At 45.5% G+C, this 15,630-nt stretch overlaps 1 protein-coding gene across 2 annotated transcripts in view; it reads right to left on the reverse strand.

The window, feature by feature from the left end:
* SCFD1 (sec1 family domain containing 1) overlaps positions 1-15,630 on the reverse strand; it is a 141,646-nt gene that overhangs the window by 111,194 nt on the left and 14,822 nt on the right. For both annotated transcript variants that reach the window (XM_088456600.1, XM_088456601.1), the window contains exons 6-9: positions 11,826-11,913; positions 7,511-7,600; positions 6,783-6,838; positions 6,299-6,384 (exon numbers count right to left, since the gene is read on the reverse strand). In XM_088456600.1, the coding sequence (XP_088312726.1) occupies positions 6,299-6,384; positions 6,783-6,838; positions 7,511-7,600; positions 11,826-11,913 (320 nt within the window). The remainder of the gene's footprint in view (positions 1-6,298; positions 6,385-6,782; positions 6,839-7,510; positions 7,601-11,825; positions 11,914-15,630) is intronic.

Consider the following 15,630-nt stretch of genomic DNA (forward strand, 5'->3'; position numbering starts at 1 on the left):
CATATCGCCTGTCGACCTTTAGTACCTGTCGACCTACTGCCTGTCGACCTTGTTACTAGTCGACCTTAAGTGTGTCGGCCTTCAGACCCTGTCTATATTCCATTGTCTATCTAGACAATGTAGATCTAATTACCGGATACCGTATTTTCTTGTATTTATGAAGTGCCAATAGGGTATTCAGCAGGTGATTATTATACAAACAAAAACATATACAATAACATGAGTGAAGGTAAAAATGATTCTGCCCAAATGAGTTGTAAACACACAAACAATTAAAAAAAAATGTGATGGGCAATCAGTTTCCTCAATTATTTAGTAATTTGTTCTTAGGCGCTTTATATCCACAAACCTTGCTTCTTTAATTTTCTTTTGTGAATCCAAACACTTGTTACCTAATTATCAGATAGAGGTATAACAAGTTGGTACACAGATGTAGTGCATCTAACCTATCATTCTCATAATGGGCTTTGGATATAATGCATGTTTCCTTTGAAGCTGCAAATATGTGTGCGCAGTTTCATTTGTAACAGGGGAAACTGTGGGCAATGTCATGGCTTCGTATATTGTGAGAAATGGTATTTGGAAATTCTGATTTCAGTTTCAACAGCAGTTTAATTAACTGTTGTACATGTTTTATATTAGACTGATTATATTTTTGTGTTGTATATAATTACACAATGCCCCTAGGTGAATATGTATGAAACCTTCTAGGTGGAGAAGTTAACCATAGCAACCAATCAGATGCTAACTATGATTTTATAGATTGTACACGATAAACTGGGATGTAGTCACCACTGCGACGCAGGCAATGCCGTCGGACAGAATTCCTGCACCAGAATCCCGATGGCTGCAATCCTGACGGAGAGTATTACCGTTAGGTTTAGGCACTAGGGGGACAGTTAGGGTTAGAACATTTACCTGCATGCATCAGGATTACCACTGTCGGGAATCTGACCGTCTACATTATCAGTGCCGGGATGGCGTGACCAACCTGATAAATGATAGCTACTGTAGCCATCTATGGTCAACTTCTCCATTTATCCTCTTTAGAAAGTTTGATACAAACTGTAATTGGTATGTAATGAAATAACAAGAAGAAATCCTTTTCTTCGATTCCATAGGGGACATAGGCTCTATGCTGGGTATGGGTTGGTGGAATGGAGTCTCGGCACCACACAGTTAACTTTGTTCATCACCACACCACCAGCAACAGGCACCTTAGTTAAGAACAAGCCTAATGCCAGGAGCGAAAGGGAGGAGAAGGAAGACTGGCAAACATTCAAGTCCAAATGCACAAGAAATGTGAACAGGAGAACCGGAAGTAGAGCAAAGACCCGTAAGCCAAGTGCGTCAGGGTGGGAGCCCTATGTCCCCTATGGAATCAAAGAAAAGGATTTAACAGGTAATCACATAAATCTCATTTTCTTCTTCCTCCATAGGGGACACAGGCTCTATGCTGGGATGTCCCAAAGCTAATCCCCTAAAGGAGGACTCTTCGCCCCAAAAGCCGCATCAGGGGAGGTGAAGGTGTCAAAGGAATTGAACTTCAGGAACGAATTGGCAGAGGACCACGTGGCCGCCTTACACAGCTGTTCCGCAGAAGCGCCACGTTGCACTGTCCACAAAGTTCACACCGACCGAGTTGAATGAGCTCTTACCATGGACGTTGCAGGAAGGTCCGCCGCAGTATGATCGTGGCAAATAGTCAAATGGATCCATCTGACCAGAGACTGCTTAGTAGCCGGCCGGCCCCATTTGCGAAAATCATACAGGACAAAGAGAGCATCTGTCTTATGCAAGTCCTTTGTCCTGTCCACAAAAATCCGGAGAGCCCGCATGACATCCAAGGAGGCCTCCTCCGGAGAAGAGTCCGGAACCTGGAAAGCAGGAACCACAATCTCTTGATTGATGTGAAACCTGGAAACAACTGTAGGAATGTAGCCTAGTCGCATTCGAAGGACCGCTCTGTCCTGGTGAAAGATTAGAAACGGAGGACGACCGAACAATCCGCTCAAGTCCGACACTTCGGGAATGTAAACCGCTGACAGAGACGGAAGATGCCTTTCCGCTCACAAGAGAATGCGACTGACTTCCCTCATGGCGGCGCGACTGCTGCCTTGATGGTTTATGTAGGCAAGAGCCGTCGCGTTTTCGGACTGTACCTGGACATGGCGACTCCAAAGAAGAGGCAAAGCCTGACACAGAGCCCTGTAAACCACTCGGAGTTCCAGAATGTTGATCAGCAATTGGCTCTCCGACCACTGACCTTGAAAAGTCTGCTGACAGGATACCGCCCCCTCCCCTGAAGACTTGCGTCAGCGGTGAGGAAGACCCAGTCTTGAACCTAAAAGGGACGTCCCCTGGTCAGATGGGATCCCAGGAGCCACCACAAGAGGGAGTGATGCACTTCCTGATAGAAAACAATCATCTGGGACCTGAGCTGTATATGGGATTTGTTCCACTGGGCTAGAATCTCCAACTGGAGAGGTCTGGACTGAAACTGGGAATACAGTACTCCACCATGTTGAAGGTGGAGACCAGAGAGCCCAAAATCTGCATGCAGGAGTGAATTGACACCCGGCAGTGATGCAGAAACAAACAAAACTTGGACTGTAAGTCCTGAAATTTGTCTGCCGTGAGGAACACCCACTGAGACCTGGAGTACAGCAAGGCCCCCAAAGGCACTATTTCCTGAGAGTGAGTCAGAGAGGATTTCTTCCAATTGATGACCTGTGAGCCTGGAGAAGATCCACCCTGACCCGAATGTGCTCCCTGAGAACCTCTCGAGACTGGGCCAGGAGAAGCAAGTCATCCAGATAGGGAAATATCCAGATTGCCCTGCTCCGAAGATGAGCTGCCATGACCACCATCACCTTCGTGAAGACACGAGGAGCCGTGGAAAGTCCAAATGGCAAAGCTCGAAATTGAAAAGGATCCTCCTGGATCGCAAACCTGAGGAACTGCTGATGACTGAGATGGATGAGAACATGCAAATAAGCATACTGGATGTCTAAGGAGGCAATGACGTCCCCCGACTCCATGGCTAGTATAATGGAGTGAAGCGCTTCCATTCAGAACTTGGGAATCCTCAAGTATTTGTTGAGAGACTTCAGGTTGAGAATCGGTCAGAATGACCCTTTCGGCTTGCAAACCAGAAAAAGACTGGCATAGAAGCCTGTGCCCTTCTGAGATGCAGAAACTGGAACAAGGACCCTGGAGGCCAGCAGAGAGCGAATGGACTCCCTCAAGGCTTCTACTTTTTCCTGATCGAAAGGAAGACCTGTGGAAAAAAACTAGGTTGGAGGATGCTCCAGAAAGGTCAATGAATAGCCCTGGGAGACCACCCCTCTTACCCAGGTGACCTCCGTGGTCGCCTTCCAAATTTCGGAAAAAAGAAGAAGCCGGCCTCTCAGTGGTGTCCCATAGGTGGAGGCTGCCCTGTCATGCAGCGGGCTTGTTGGCTGGGTTAGCAGCCGGGCGTCTGGTAGACCAGGGTTGCTTACTTGCTGGTTTAGAATCTTTGGCAGAGGTACCCTGCGGATGAAAGGAGCGAAAATTAGAAGATCACGACCTAGGAGCTCCCCCGGAAAGGAAAAAAGCTGTTGATGCCACCACTGTAGCCACTATTTTATCCAATTCCGGACCAAACAGAACATCCCCAGAAAAGGGGAGAGCTTCAAAGGCCTTCTTAAAATCAGTATCCATCCACGAGGAACGAAGCCAGGGGGTCTTCTAGTTGACACTGAAGAGGTCAAAACCTACCTGTGTCTATAGCGGCTGCCCCAAGATAAGAAGCCGCCTCCCGGATATGCTCCACGAGAGACAAAAGATCATTCCTGTGGGTACCTGAAGACTATCTCCCAGGGCATCTGCCTAGTGGCCGATGGCCTTGGCAACCCCGGCTGATGCAAGGGCCGGGGGAGCTACTGCACCTGCATTAGAGTAAGTAGACTTAAGAAAAGTTTCCAACTTCCTATCCGTCGGATCCTTAGTGATGCCATGTTAGGAAGAGGAAGGGTGGTATTCTTGACTAGGCGGGCAACATGCGCATCGGCCAGAGGAGGAGACTCCCATTTAGCCCAATCGGCAGCTGGCAGAGGATAAAAGGAAGTAATGCGCTTAGAAACCAGGAAGCGCTTATTAGGATGGGACCAAGCCTCCACGAAAAGGTCCTCAAGTTGCACTGAAGAACGAAATTCTGAAACTGCCTTCTTTTGACATTTAAACACTGGAGCACCGGATGCAGGGGTCAACTCTGCATCCTTGATTAGCAGAACTGATTTAACCGCTTTGATTAAGGAAACTACGTCTAATTTAACCTGGGAATCCACATCATAGGTAACTGATACGCCTACCTCATGGTCGGAGGAAACATCAGAGTCTGATTCAATATCTGACAAGGATGTAGAGCTGACCCTTTTAGAAGGCCTACACGCGCTCCCTGTCCAGGATCTGCTTAAAAGACTCGGACATCTGCACTAACCCCTGAACTGACTGTGTAAAGGATTGCATCCAAGGACACTCCATAGCAGAAGGCAGCAAAGGGGGCGGCATCACAATTGATATCTGGGCCACGCCTAAAGGGACACCAGCAGGGGGAGCGGCCAGAAGGGGCTGATAGCCTATCAACTATCTGTAGCATTCCCTGGAATAACGAGGAAATTCAAGCAGGTTCCTGACTAGCAGGCACAGCTGAAGGAACCACCTGCTGTGAGGTTGTAAAACAGCGAACACAAAGACCATCCTAGTCCGGAACGTGTGAAGAAAATACAGCAGCACAAGCTCTACAATTACCCAGCATAGAAGCACCCACCTCCTTGGGAGCTTTATCCCTGGAAGACATAGTACAGAAATCTAAGGAGAACCGCACACACCAGAGCAAGACCTGTGATGTGCCAATAAGGGCAGAGCAGAGGATGTAAACGCACCACAAATACTGTAGAAAAATAAGTGGGGCTATGCAGAGACTGAGATTGTGCAAAGTACATTAAACAGTCAAACATACAGAAACATTCAATGCAATAAAGGAAACCAAGGTCCCTACTTGCCAGCACCATCAGTGTCTCCCTGGCTGACGGTGAAAAGCCACCATCACGCAGCAAGCAGGGAGCCACCTTACATGTCCCCATGCTGCACCAGCTGAGGCTTGCGGCCCCATCCAGTGTCCGGAGCTCTGGCCAAAAACGCTGACCCAGTTGCCAGTGCTGCGGCCCCCGGCGCTGGGGTGATGAAGCAGCAGCATGGGCGTCCTCCAGGACATTTAGCGCTGCATACTCATAGAAAAGAAAAAAAAATAAGAACTGCTAAAGCTGCCTGCACAGCTTACACTCTGTGCCTCATGCTGCAGGCACCAACAAAAAAACTAAGGTGCCTGGGATTAGGGGGCAGAGTATAGGGGAAGGAGGGAGCTTGGGCTGTGATGAACAAAGTTAACTGTGTGGTGCCCAGATTTCATCCCACCAAGCTATACCTAGCGTAGAGCCTGTGTCCCCTATGAATATTAAGATTATTAAAGGTTAAATAAGAAGGCAGAAAGGAACAATTTTAGGAGCATTCCAAGCTGCGCAGATTGTTCCCACAACATATATGAATTCAGTTTTGCACACAGCTGGCCATGCTGGGGTCTCATGCTATACTGTTAATGAGACCTTTGTGCTGCACTTTGGCAGAAAAGCGAATTTCCTGCTACATTCTGAGCAATGTAACAAACAAATACCAAATGAGTTCAAGACAGGCACAATGTCCTATAACTCTCATGAATATTATAAGTCATAAATGAATCTTAGATGAGCATTATTTTAGGTTAAAACTAAAAATAATTTTATTGAAAGGAGTGACAGTACAGTGGTAGGAGGCTGGCATCCATGGACGCAGACTTCCTGGCCTTGCAGGCTGACAGGACCAGGCCAAGCTGCGGTAAGCTTTGGTTACCGCATCCTGAGCAAAGTTGCAACCATCGCTTCCTAAGTTGTGTCCTCGGTCGCAGCGCAGGGATAGCAGATGCAACAAGGAGGTGTCAAGACACCACCTGCTACATTTGCATTTTTGCGGAACAGAATGGCAAAGCCACTTGCAATTCCATCCTCTGCTGAATCAGGCCCAAAGACAAAGCTACACTAAAACCACAGCAGCCTCTTCATAATTCATCAGTTATGAGTTTCTGGATCGCGCCGCTGATGATCCATAACATCCCATATTCTGTAGCAGCATAAACGCACACACAATAGTACTGTTATATTCTATTCTGTTCAACAGGTCATAAACACATGATGCAATTCTGATCTCCTGGGGAAATTACCTAAATTGCCCAGCCCCGAGGTTATCCCCAGTGAACAAGCTGTTTCTGGCATCTCTAAGATTTTCACGTAGCTTCTTGTCCAGTTTCTAAAAGGAAACAGCACAGTAAGAAGCAGACAGGCAGCAGATAAGTGAATACAGGAGTCATTTAAATACAGTAGTGGAAGCCACTAAGCGTACGGAGCTGATATTTGTAAGAATTAATTCTATAATTTCACTAAATTGCTCATCCTTTTTAATGCAAACATCCTTCGCTAAGCATCGCTGACATCACTGAGATACAAGACTGCAGTTCTATCCAAGTAGTTACTGACACTTTCAATAATGTTACTAGCTGCGTGTGAGTTGATCGGCAGAATTTTCATAAAACAATGGGCTCTCTAGAAGCAAACTGCATTATAAGGTGCAGATCATCTCGTCATGCCTTTGTGTCCTAACAGACCTAGCGGAATAAAAAAAACAGCCAAAAATGTCAGGATTCTCACCACTGCCACCATCTCTGCCGCATTCCCTCTAGCACATCGTATGATGGGCACCGCACCTAATACAGAGAAACAGGAAGTTCAATGATATTCATTATCAATGACAGATATATTCACCACGTTAAAACAAAACATTGTACAAAAACAGAAACATTTTTAAAAAAATCCGGGCCCTTTAAATACACACGGGTGTTTTTGCTTTCCTTTATGTGTCCTTTGTATAAGCAAGTACAATGGTCCCACGTTTTTTCTTCATTTTAAAGACATGAGTGTTGTGGATAGCCCAGTGCTCAAGACACCTCTAAGCTGCATTTAGAATGGACATAGCCTTACCACACACAAGGAACAGGAGCCTGCACACTACACTACAAACTGTGAAAGCTGAAAGTGCTTCAGTATCATTTAGATTAGAAGCTTAAAGATGTAATGTTTCCCTTTCACAAGGCGTTACATTTCCTGTAAGTGGTGCTAAGTTGCTGCAGCATTGGAGGGCGTTTTACTAATCTAGCACTGAATCTCCCACCTCTGCTGGAGATGTACTATCTACTGTAAAGGTGATTTCATTGTATCATTTTCAACAAAATAGTTTTATTAGCTTTAATAGAATACAGTACCCTTTAACAGCCTGTGGGTGGTGAGATTTTGACTTTTCTAATTAATTACAGTTATAGTAATTACATTTAAGGGTGAAAGCAGAGGGTCGGATGAGGCAATAAACTGCCCAAGCTTACCTAGTGTGACGAAGAAGCAGAAAAGACTGTCTACAATAGTATCCATGATTGTTTCCATCTCCGTGTCTGTGATATCAGGTCTGTTCATAGCTGAGTAGAAAAATTGAGACATCTCTCAATATGTGACACTACACAGCTTAAAAATATTAAAGACACTGCACAGAAGTTTCCAAAAAGAACAGACAAATAAAACAATGATACTGACGTACCATTGCAAAGTGGCAGATACCATATGCAAAGTTGCAGATAATTAATGTGGTAAGCTTATCTCATTGAAAAAGAGATAAGTGATGAAACACGTGAGGACAAAGCAGACACAAAGTTATGTAACGCACTTCTTGTTCTAACAAAATATATATTTACAGCCAAGATTTTGGTACCTGTTAAAAGAAAAACCTGTGAAATGTATGGCTGAAGAGGATTACAAGCTGGCCAACAGCTGCTGGGGATTATCTTATTATATGTAATAATTTGCCTGGCAATCCATCTACATGAGCATACAATCACTGCAACCAACATAACACAATAAGAGGATTTTTGGAAACTTACCGCTAAATCCTTTTCTCTGAATCAGGCTGGGGGACACTGGACCATGGGATTGTCGGGTTGGAGCAGGAGCAGGCACTTAATGACACTGTAGCTTTAAGCCTAGCTCCTCCCCCCTGCAATCCCATAAGCCCAGTACATCTTTAAAAGAGTCCGGAGAGGAGTAGCAGGAACCCCCTGTTTAGAACAACCAAACAAACCAGTAGGGAAAGGACTGGTCAAGATACAAACACCTCGCACGACTGAGTGTGAGGGAGGGAACGCAGTGTCCCCCAGCCTGATTCAGAGAAAAGGATTCAATGGTAAGTAACCAAAAATCCTCTTTTCTCTTTCATCAAGGTGGGGGACACTGGACCATGGGACATTCAAAAGCCGCCCCCCAGGGGAGGGAACGCTCAGGCTGCCTGGCCGGAGAACTGTACGCCCAAAGTGGGTGCTGCCGGAGGCAAAATAACCTGAAACGTAAATATGAGCAAACGTGCGGTCGTGACCAGATTGCCGTACAGTGGACCTGTGCTTCTGAAGTCCCGCGTCATGTTGCCCCAGAGATAGCAGCCGCCCTAGTGGAAGGCGCTGACACCCAGTCTGGTAACGGTCAACCCGTCCCAGAATGGGCTGAAAAATGACCAAGCTGATCCAACGCGTAAATGTCTGCTGAGTAGCTGGTCAACCATGTTCCAACACGCCATAAGAACCCACAGAGAACAGTGCTGCGTACCAAAGAAAACACGTTCAAGGAAATCTGTAGAGCTCAGCTAACTATCAGAGCCAGATCATCCCAGTCCCGACGAATCACTAAAGGAGGAAATACCTGCGGGAAAACATCCAAAACCAGTGTAGGCTGGAATCGTCAATGTGTATGCAGAACCACCCCTGGAAGACGAGGAATTACTTAACTATGCCGAGGGAAGGCCATAGCCATAAGGAAGAACAGCTTCCAAGGAACGGACTGAGGATTCCTGGAATGCAAAAACTCCAATTGGAGCCTGTGTGAGAGTCCCAGGAGACTAGATTACGCAACCACAGCTCCACTTGTGGATGAAAAGATGGGCAAATACGCAGCAAACACTGCCAACACAGTTTGGACCCTTGGAAGAAGGGTCAAATGCAGCTGGAAGGAAAATGACAGGGCTAAAACCTGTAACGGAACGAGACAAAGTCGTTATCCGGCATCCCGACCCTTCAAAAGGAAGGCCCAGAAACCTGAAAGGCGAAACCTTGAATGGTTACACCACAAGAGGTAGAGTAAAAAACGTGAGATGGCAATGGAGTACGGGCTTGCAGCCTAGTACGGACCATGAGCGATAAAAGCCTGCAGCATCCTCAATCTCAAGCCCAGAAGTTCAGGCACGAAAAACAACCAAGAAAGTTCTACGGTAGAAAAGAAAGTAGGTGCAGCGAGTCTGGACAAGGGGAAGGACACCGACCCGGGCCCACCGACCTTGGGACAGTATCCGTGTACCATGACTAGCGTCGCCAGCCTGGAACCACTAGGATTAACATCACTCAGGAAGCTTCAATGCCCCTGGAGACCTGAAGAAACAGTGTGGACAGCGAAAATAGATGCTCTGGATAAAAATTCCATGGAACAGTCAAGGCAGCCACTTGCGTCCGCCAAGGGATACCAGAATTCCATGCAAAACTGGAGCTTTGCAAACGCGCAGAGGGGCCCTGAAAACCCCCTCCTTGGGGAAGACTTCACTCCCGAACAGTAAGAAGATCATGGGAGGGAGGGAGAGGGGCAGAGAGAGAGAGAGAGACCGACCCCTGCCCTGGGAGAAACGTGGTTCCAATGTCCCACTACCGGCACGGTCATCACTGAGAGATGTAACAAAAAGGTTCCGCCCAGGAAAGACTAAAAGGTATCGCTGCCGTGTGCCTTCGCCTGCTGGAAGACGTACCTATGTCATCACCTCGTCGTTGTCCGAACAACTGCGACCAGCCCGTGAGGATGGACATTACCCTTCAAAAACGATGGTTTGGAGCGCGATCCCATGGAACAGACGAGCTGTTTAGGATGGTGACCCTGCGAACAAGGAAGGAGGTAGAACCCCAGTTTCCGAACCAGCGGCGGAACTGGCGCAACCTGCCGGCTGAGAGGAGTGGATGAGAGCCCGGCCCAATTGCGTCGTGGTGGTGGACCGTCAAGGTCCCAGATGGAACCATAGCGCTAGATACCAGGGCTTCCAGGTGACTAAATGGCTGCTGACCCCCATCATCCACCCTACCATGTGCAAGCGAACTGGAGAGAGAGAGAGAGAGAGAGAGAGAGAGAGAGAGAGAGAGAGAGAGAGCCAGACCGGAGACAATCTTCCAAGGTCTAGCTAGTGATCCCCACTGGATGCTAAGGTATGCCCAGTAAGGGGCGTGTGTGATGTAAACAGCAACCGCAGTGACTACCGTGGGAGGTTCTTCACTGTGGATACTCAAGCCTCGGGAAGCAACTGCAGAAGGAACAGAGCCCTCTAAAACCAGCGTCTCCTAAGCCACCCTAAGGAGACTGGAGAGATGCGCCGAAGGGAAAGTATTGACCTACCATTGCCAACGCTTGGACAAACCCAGAGCCATGGGACTCCAGGACTAAAATGTGGTGCGCTGCAGCAATGAGGCGGAAAAGACACCAGGTCCTATTCCTTAAGAACAGCGCAAATCTGTGCAAGGCTTTCCTTTGTGAAACTGCTAATGGGCCCCTGGTAGGAAGAACCTACACCTGCGCCTCACACAGCAGAGAAGTACTACAAAAAATAAATAAATAAATAAAGCCCATCCAAACGTGCCTTACTCCTCAGGAACTTAAAGACGACTGGGCTTATGGGATTGCAGGGGGGAGGAGCTAGGCTTAAAGCTACAGTGTCATTAAGTGCCTGCTCCAGCACCAACCCGACAATCCCATGGTCCAGTGCCCCGCAACCTTGATGAAAGAGAAATATCTGTAACAGATTGGCATTGTTCCACTTTTAACAGACTGTCAGCATCTCTATATCCATTTACTACACAACTGTTCTCTGTACAGCCATGGCCAAAAGTTGAGAATGACACAAGTATTCGTTTTCACAAAGATTGCTACTTCAGTGTTTTTAGACCTTTTTGTCAGACGTTACTATGGTATACTGAAGTAACATTACATGCATTTCATAATTGTCAAAGGCTTTTATTGACAATTACATTAAGTTTATGCAAAGAGTCAATATTTGCAGTGTTGACCCTTCTTTTTCAAGACCTCTGCAATTCGCCCTGGCATGCTGTCAATCAAATTCTGCCACATACTGACTGATGGCCGCCCATTCTTGCCTAATCAATGCTTGGAGTTTGTCAGAATTTGTGGGTTTTTGTTTGTCCACCCACCTTTTGAGGATTGACCACAAGTTCTCAATGGAATTAAGGTCTGGGGAGTTTCCTGCCCATGGACTAAAAATGTCGATGTTTTGTTCCCCGAGCCACTTAGTTATCACTTTTGCCTTATGGCAAGGTGCTCCACCAAGGTGCAACAAGACTGCTGATGATCCTATTATTTTAACAGGTTTACCAATTATCGCAGTTGATTTGGTGTTGCACATGCCACAGTACTGGGCCAGTAGACGAATCTCAGCTATACTGCAAGTGCGGCCATTACATTCATGGTATCCTACAAAATGTGTTAACGTATGTGAATAACTGTTTATTTGATGTCCTCAATAATACAGTCGTTAGTTAAGAAATCGCTCAACTACGGAGTACAGAATAAAATAAAAGGAATAGCAAAGTAGAAAAAAATATATAAGTTACTTACCTCTATATGACACAAGTTCTTTGTTTTGGTTGCAAAGCACAAACATGTCATCCTCCAATGTTATAAAATTCAAGTACTGGTCAAAGACCTGAAGTAAAGATAATTCATGTTTGTAATAAGTCATGTGATACCTGCTACAGAGGGCTCAACCAAATCCAATTCGTAAACAAATATATTGTCTGTTATGTTTTGAAAGTAACCCATTAGTAAAGCTGCATACACACACAACAATTTTGTTACCAATGATTATTTGAACTATTATCTGTCAGATTATCTGTCAGATTTTTTAAAGTGCAATGAACGATTTTTTGAACTACAAATGATTTTTGTAACTTCCCTTAATGAAAATCGTTCAGTTGGTCATTCAGAATGAACTACAAACGGGAACACGCATTCATCGTTATAACTCAGAAACTGAACGATTTTTTCAATGATTGAACGATAACGACGTTGTTATAGTTAAATTGTTCAAAAAATGGTTATGTGCGTATGCACCTTATAGCTGCATACACACAACGATTTAGTAAATGAACGATTTTAGTGAACGATTTTCGTTAATTTTTTTCAAGGGAAAAATGATCGAAATTCGTTTACTAAAATCGTTCATTTACTAAATTTAATGAATGATTTTTTTGAACTACAAACGATTTTTGCATATTCCCTTAATGAAAATCGTTGAGTTGGTCAGTCTGACTAAACTACAAACGTGAACGCGCATGAACGATAATCGTTCATCGTTTTAACTCAGAAACTCAACGATTGAATGATAAACGATATCGTTAATCGTTCAAAAAATCGTTGTGTGTGTATGCACCTTAAGACAAACTATCTTTAGCTACCCAACTACTACAGAGATGAACAGTTTTCATAGTGCTGTACTGTCCTGCAGTACTGTGCGCAGTTAACTAAAAACACAACAACAGGTACCTAGAACATGCCGAAATATGGCTTAAGTTTTGGACAGATTGTCCCCTCGAGAGTATAATCATGTATAAGCAAGGAGAAAGAGAAGTACTCTCATTGTTTGGGGCACTCACCGTATTAGAGATAATTTAAAACAGTAAAATACAAGTTGAGCGGTTGTTTGAAAAAGTGTAGCACAATTTAAAATAAAATTAAATATTTAATAGATCAGAGTAAAAAGATAATACACACATATATAATCAATAAGGCGCATATGAACGCTCAGACTAAATGTATAGGTGAGAATGAAAATGCAATGGGAATGCAATCCAACAGAATGCAATACATGGAGTGTAATGCGGAACCAGAACAGAGTCCCTGTCGTGTGAAATATGTCCGTGGATCGCACTTTTAATAAAGTCAATACTCACTGTCTACTTATTCTACAGTAACATGTTTTCTAACGTTGGCACTGTGATGCATTTATGTGCCATTTTAAAAGGTCTGTAATAGCATAAACCAGAGGTTCCCAAATGCGGTCCTCAAGGCTCCCTAATACCCCTTTTCCACCTAAATTCCGGGTCTGACCCGGAGTAGGAACAAAGTTCCTATCCGGATCAGACCCGGAATTTTGCCGGCGCCAACTCGGGATATTCCCGAGTCAGCGCCGCTTACACCGCAGTCGGGTCTGCATATACCCGGCTTTTGCGGAGTGAAAGTGGTCGCTTGGGGATGACGTCATCTCCAAGCGCCACTGAAGCCGGACCAATCGGCCGGCTAGCAGCGCACTCCAGGTCGTCGTGACCCGGAGTGCGCTGTTCTCACAGGAGGGTTTCACGGGTTAAACCCCTGCTAGTTACCTGGGTTGGATTGCAGGGTCACTCGACCCGGCAATCCAACTCTCTCCCCTTTTACACCAGGGAGCTGCCCGGGTTAACCCTTCAAAAACCCGGGTTTTAGCTCCGGTGTAAAAGGGGTATTACAGTTCAGTTTTTAGAGATTTTCATGGTTGACCACAGGTGACTTAATTTATACCTCAGTCAATTTGATTTAACCACCTGTGCTCAACTATGGAAATCTCTAAAACCTGAACTGTTTGAGAGCATTGAGGACCATGATTGGGAAACTCTGGCATACACTATGAAACAACCTTGTACCAATTGTAGATTGCATAAGCACATGTCGTTTCTACAGTGCCAAGTACAGAATACTGCAACGTGTAGTGCTGCACATACATTTTACAGTGATATGTTTTCTTATGTCTGGTACTGTTTTCTAATGCAGACACTATGATGCATTTATGTACGCACATTTACTTTTTGCAGTGACATTTTATTTGACACTATAATGTTCGCTCTGATTGGTCTAAACAACATATTCTGCATGGTGCACTTATTCTACAGTGACATGTTTTCTAATGTTGGCACATCGATGCATTTATGTGCCATTTGAAAGGTCTATAATAGCATACAGTACTTTCTTCAAAAATATTTTTTTGTGGCGCCCTCTGATTAAAAGGTATTAATCCCTTAAATGAATATCCTTTTTAGATATCTTTCACCTATACCATATATGTTGTATTACATATTTGGTGGAGTATTTCCTCTATTACCACTAGATGATACAGGTCTCTTGATTTAATGACAAGTTGTCTTTGTACTTTGGTTCTATGTAGGGGTGAGCGGGTTTGGATTTCTGAAATCCGAACCCCCCCGAGACCCCCCGATCCGAGGCCGATCCGAGTCAGGCTCGACTTTTCCCGCCTGACTCGGATCTGAAATCGAGGCAAAACGTCATCAACCCGCCTTTCGGGTCTCGCGGGTTTTGGATCCTATATAAGGTACCCGCGTCGGCGCCATTTTCTCACTCGGCTGTGGACAGTGAAGAGGGAGGGTGGGAGTTAGGGCTGGCTGGGCTGTGTAGTGTAGTGTAGTGTTGTGCTGTGCTGCTGTTGTCCATAGGGGCTGTGTCCACTACTTCAAAGTCTATAGGGGCTGGCTGGACTGTGTTGTGCAGTCAGTTGTCCATAGGGGCTGTGTCCACTCCAAAGTCCTGTGCAGTGTCCCAGTCCTAAAGGGGTGCTCTGTCCGTCAGGGGTGCTCCCCCCAAGCGCAAAAAAAATAAATATTTTTTCTGTGTTTGTGAATTGTGTGCACTGTGGCTGCACGTGCATCAACAAAGGAGCAGCGCCAAGCGTGCGCCTGTGTCCCATAAGTAAAAGGCCGGCTGGCCTGTCCGTTAAAGGGTGCTGTAACCCCCAAAGGGCACTCCAAACAAAATAAAAAAAATATTTTTTTGTGTTTGTGAATTGTGTGCGCAGTAGCCGCACGTGCATCAACAAAGTAGTGCCAAGCGTGCGCCTGTGTCCCATAAATAAAGGGCCGGCTGGATTGACCGCTAAAGGGAGCTGTAACCCCCAAAGGGCACTCCAAACAAAATAAAAAAATATATTTTTTTGTGTTTGTGAATTGTGCGCGCAGTAGCCGCACGTGCATCAACAAAGTAGTGGCAAGCGTGCGCCTGTGTCCCATAAATAAAGGGCTGGCTGGATTGACCGCTAAAGGGTGCTGTAACCCCCAAAGGGCACTCCAAACAAAATAAAAAAAAATATTTTTTTGTGTTTGTGAATTGTGTGCGCAGTAGCAGCAAGTGCATCAACAAAGTAGTGCCAAGCGTGCGCCTGTGTCCCATAAATAAAGGGCCGGCTGGATTGACCGCTAAAGGGTGCTGTAACCCCCAAAGGGCACTCCAAACAAAATAAAAAATATTTTCTGTGTTTGTGAATTGTGTACACTGTAGCCGCACGTGCATCAACAAAGGAGCAGCTCCAAGCGTGCGCCTGTGTCCCATAAGTAAAGGGCCGGCTGGCTCATTTCTTAAAAGGTGGTGTAACCCACAAAGT

Source organism: Taudactylus pleione, unplaced genomic scaffold (assembly GCF_031769625.1).
Source record: "Taudactylus pleione unplaced genomic scaffold, aTauple2 ptg000707l, whole genome shotgun sequence".
NCBI lineage: Eukaryota > Metazoa > Chordata > Amphibia > Anura > Myobatrachidae > Taudactylus > Taudactylus pleione.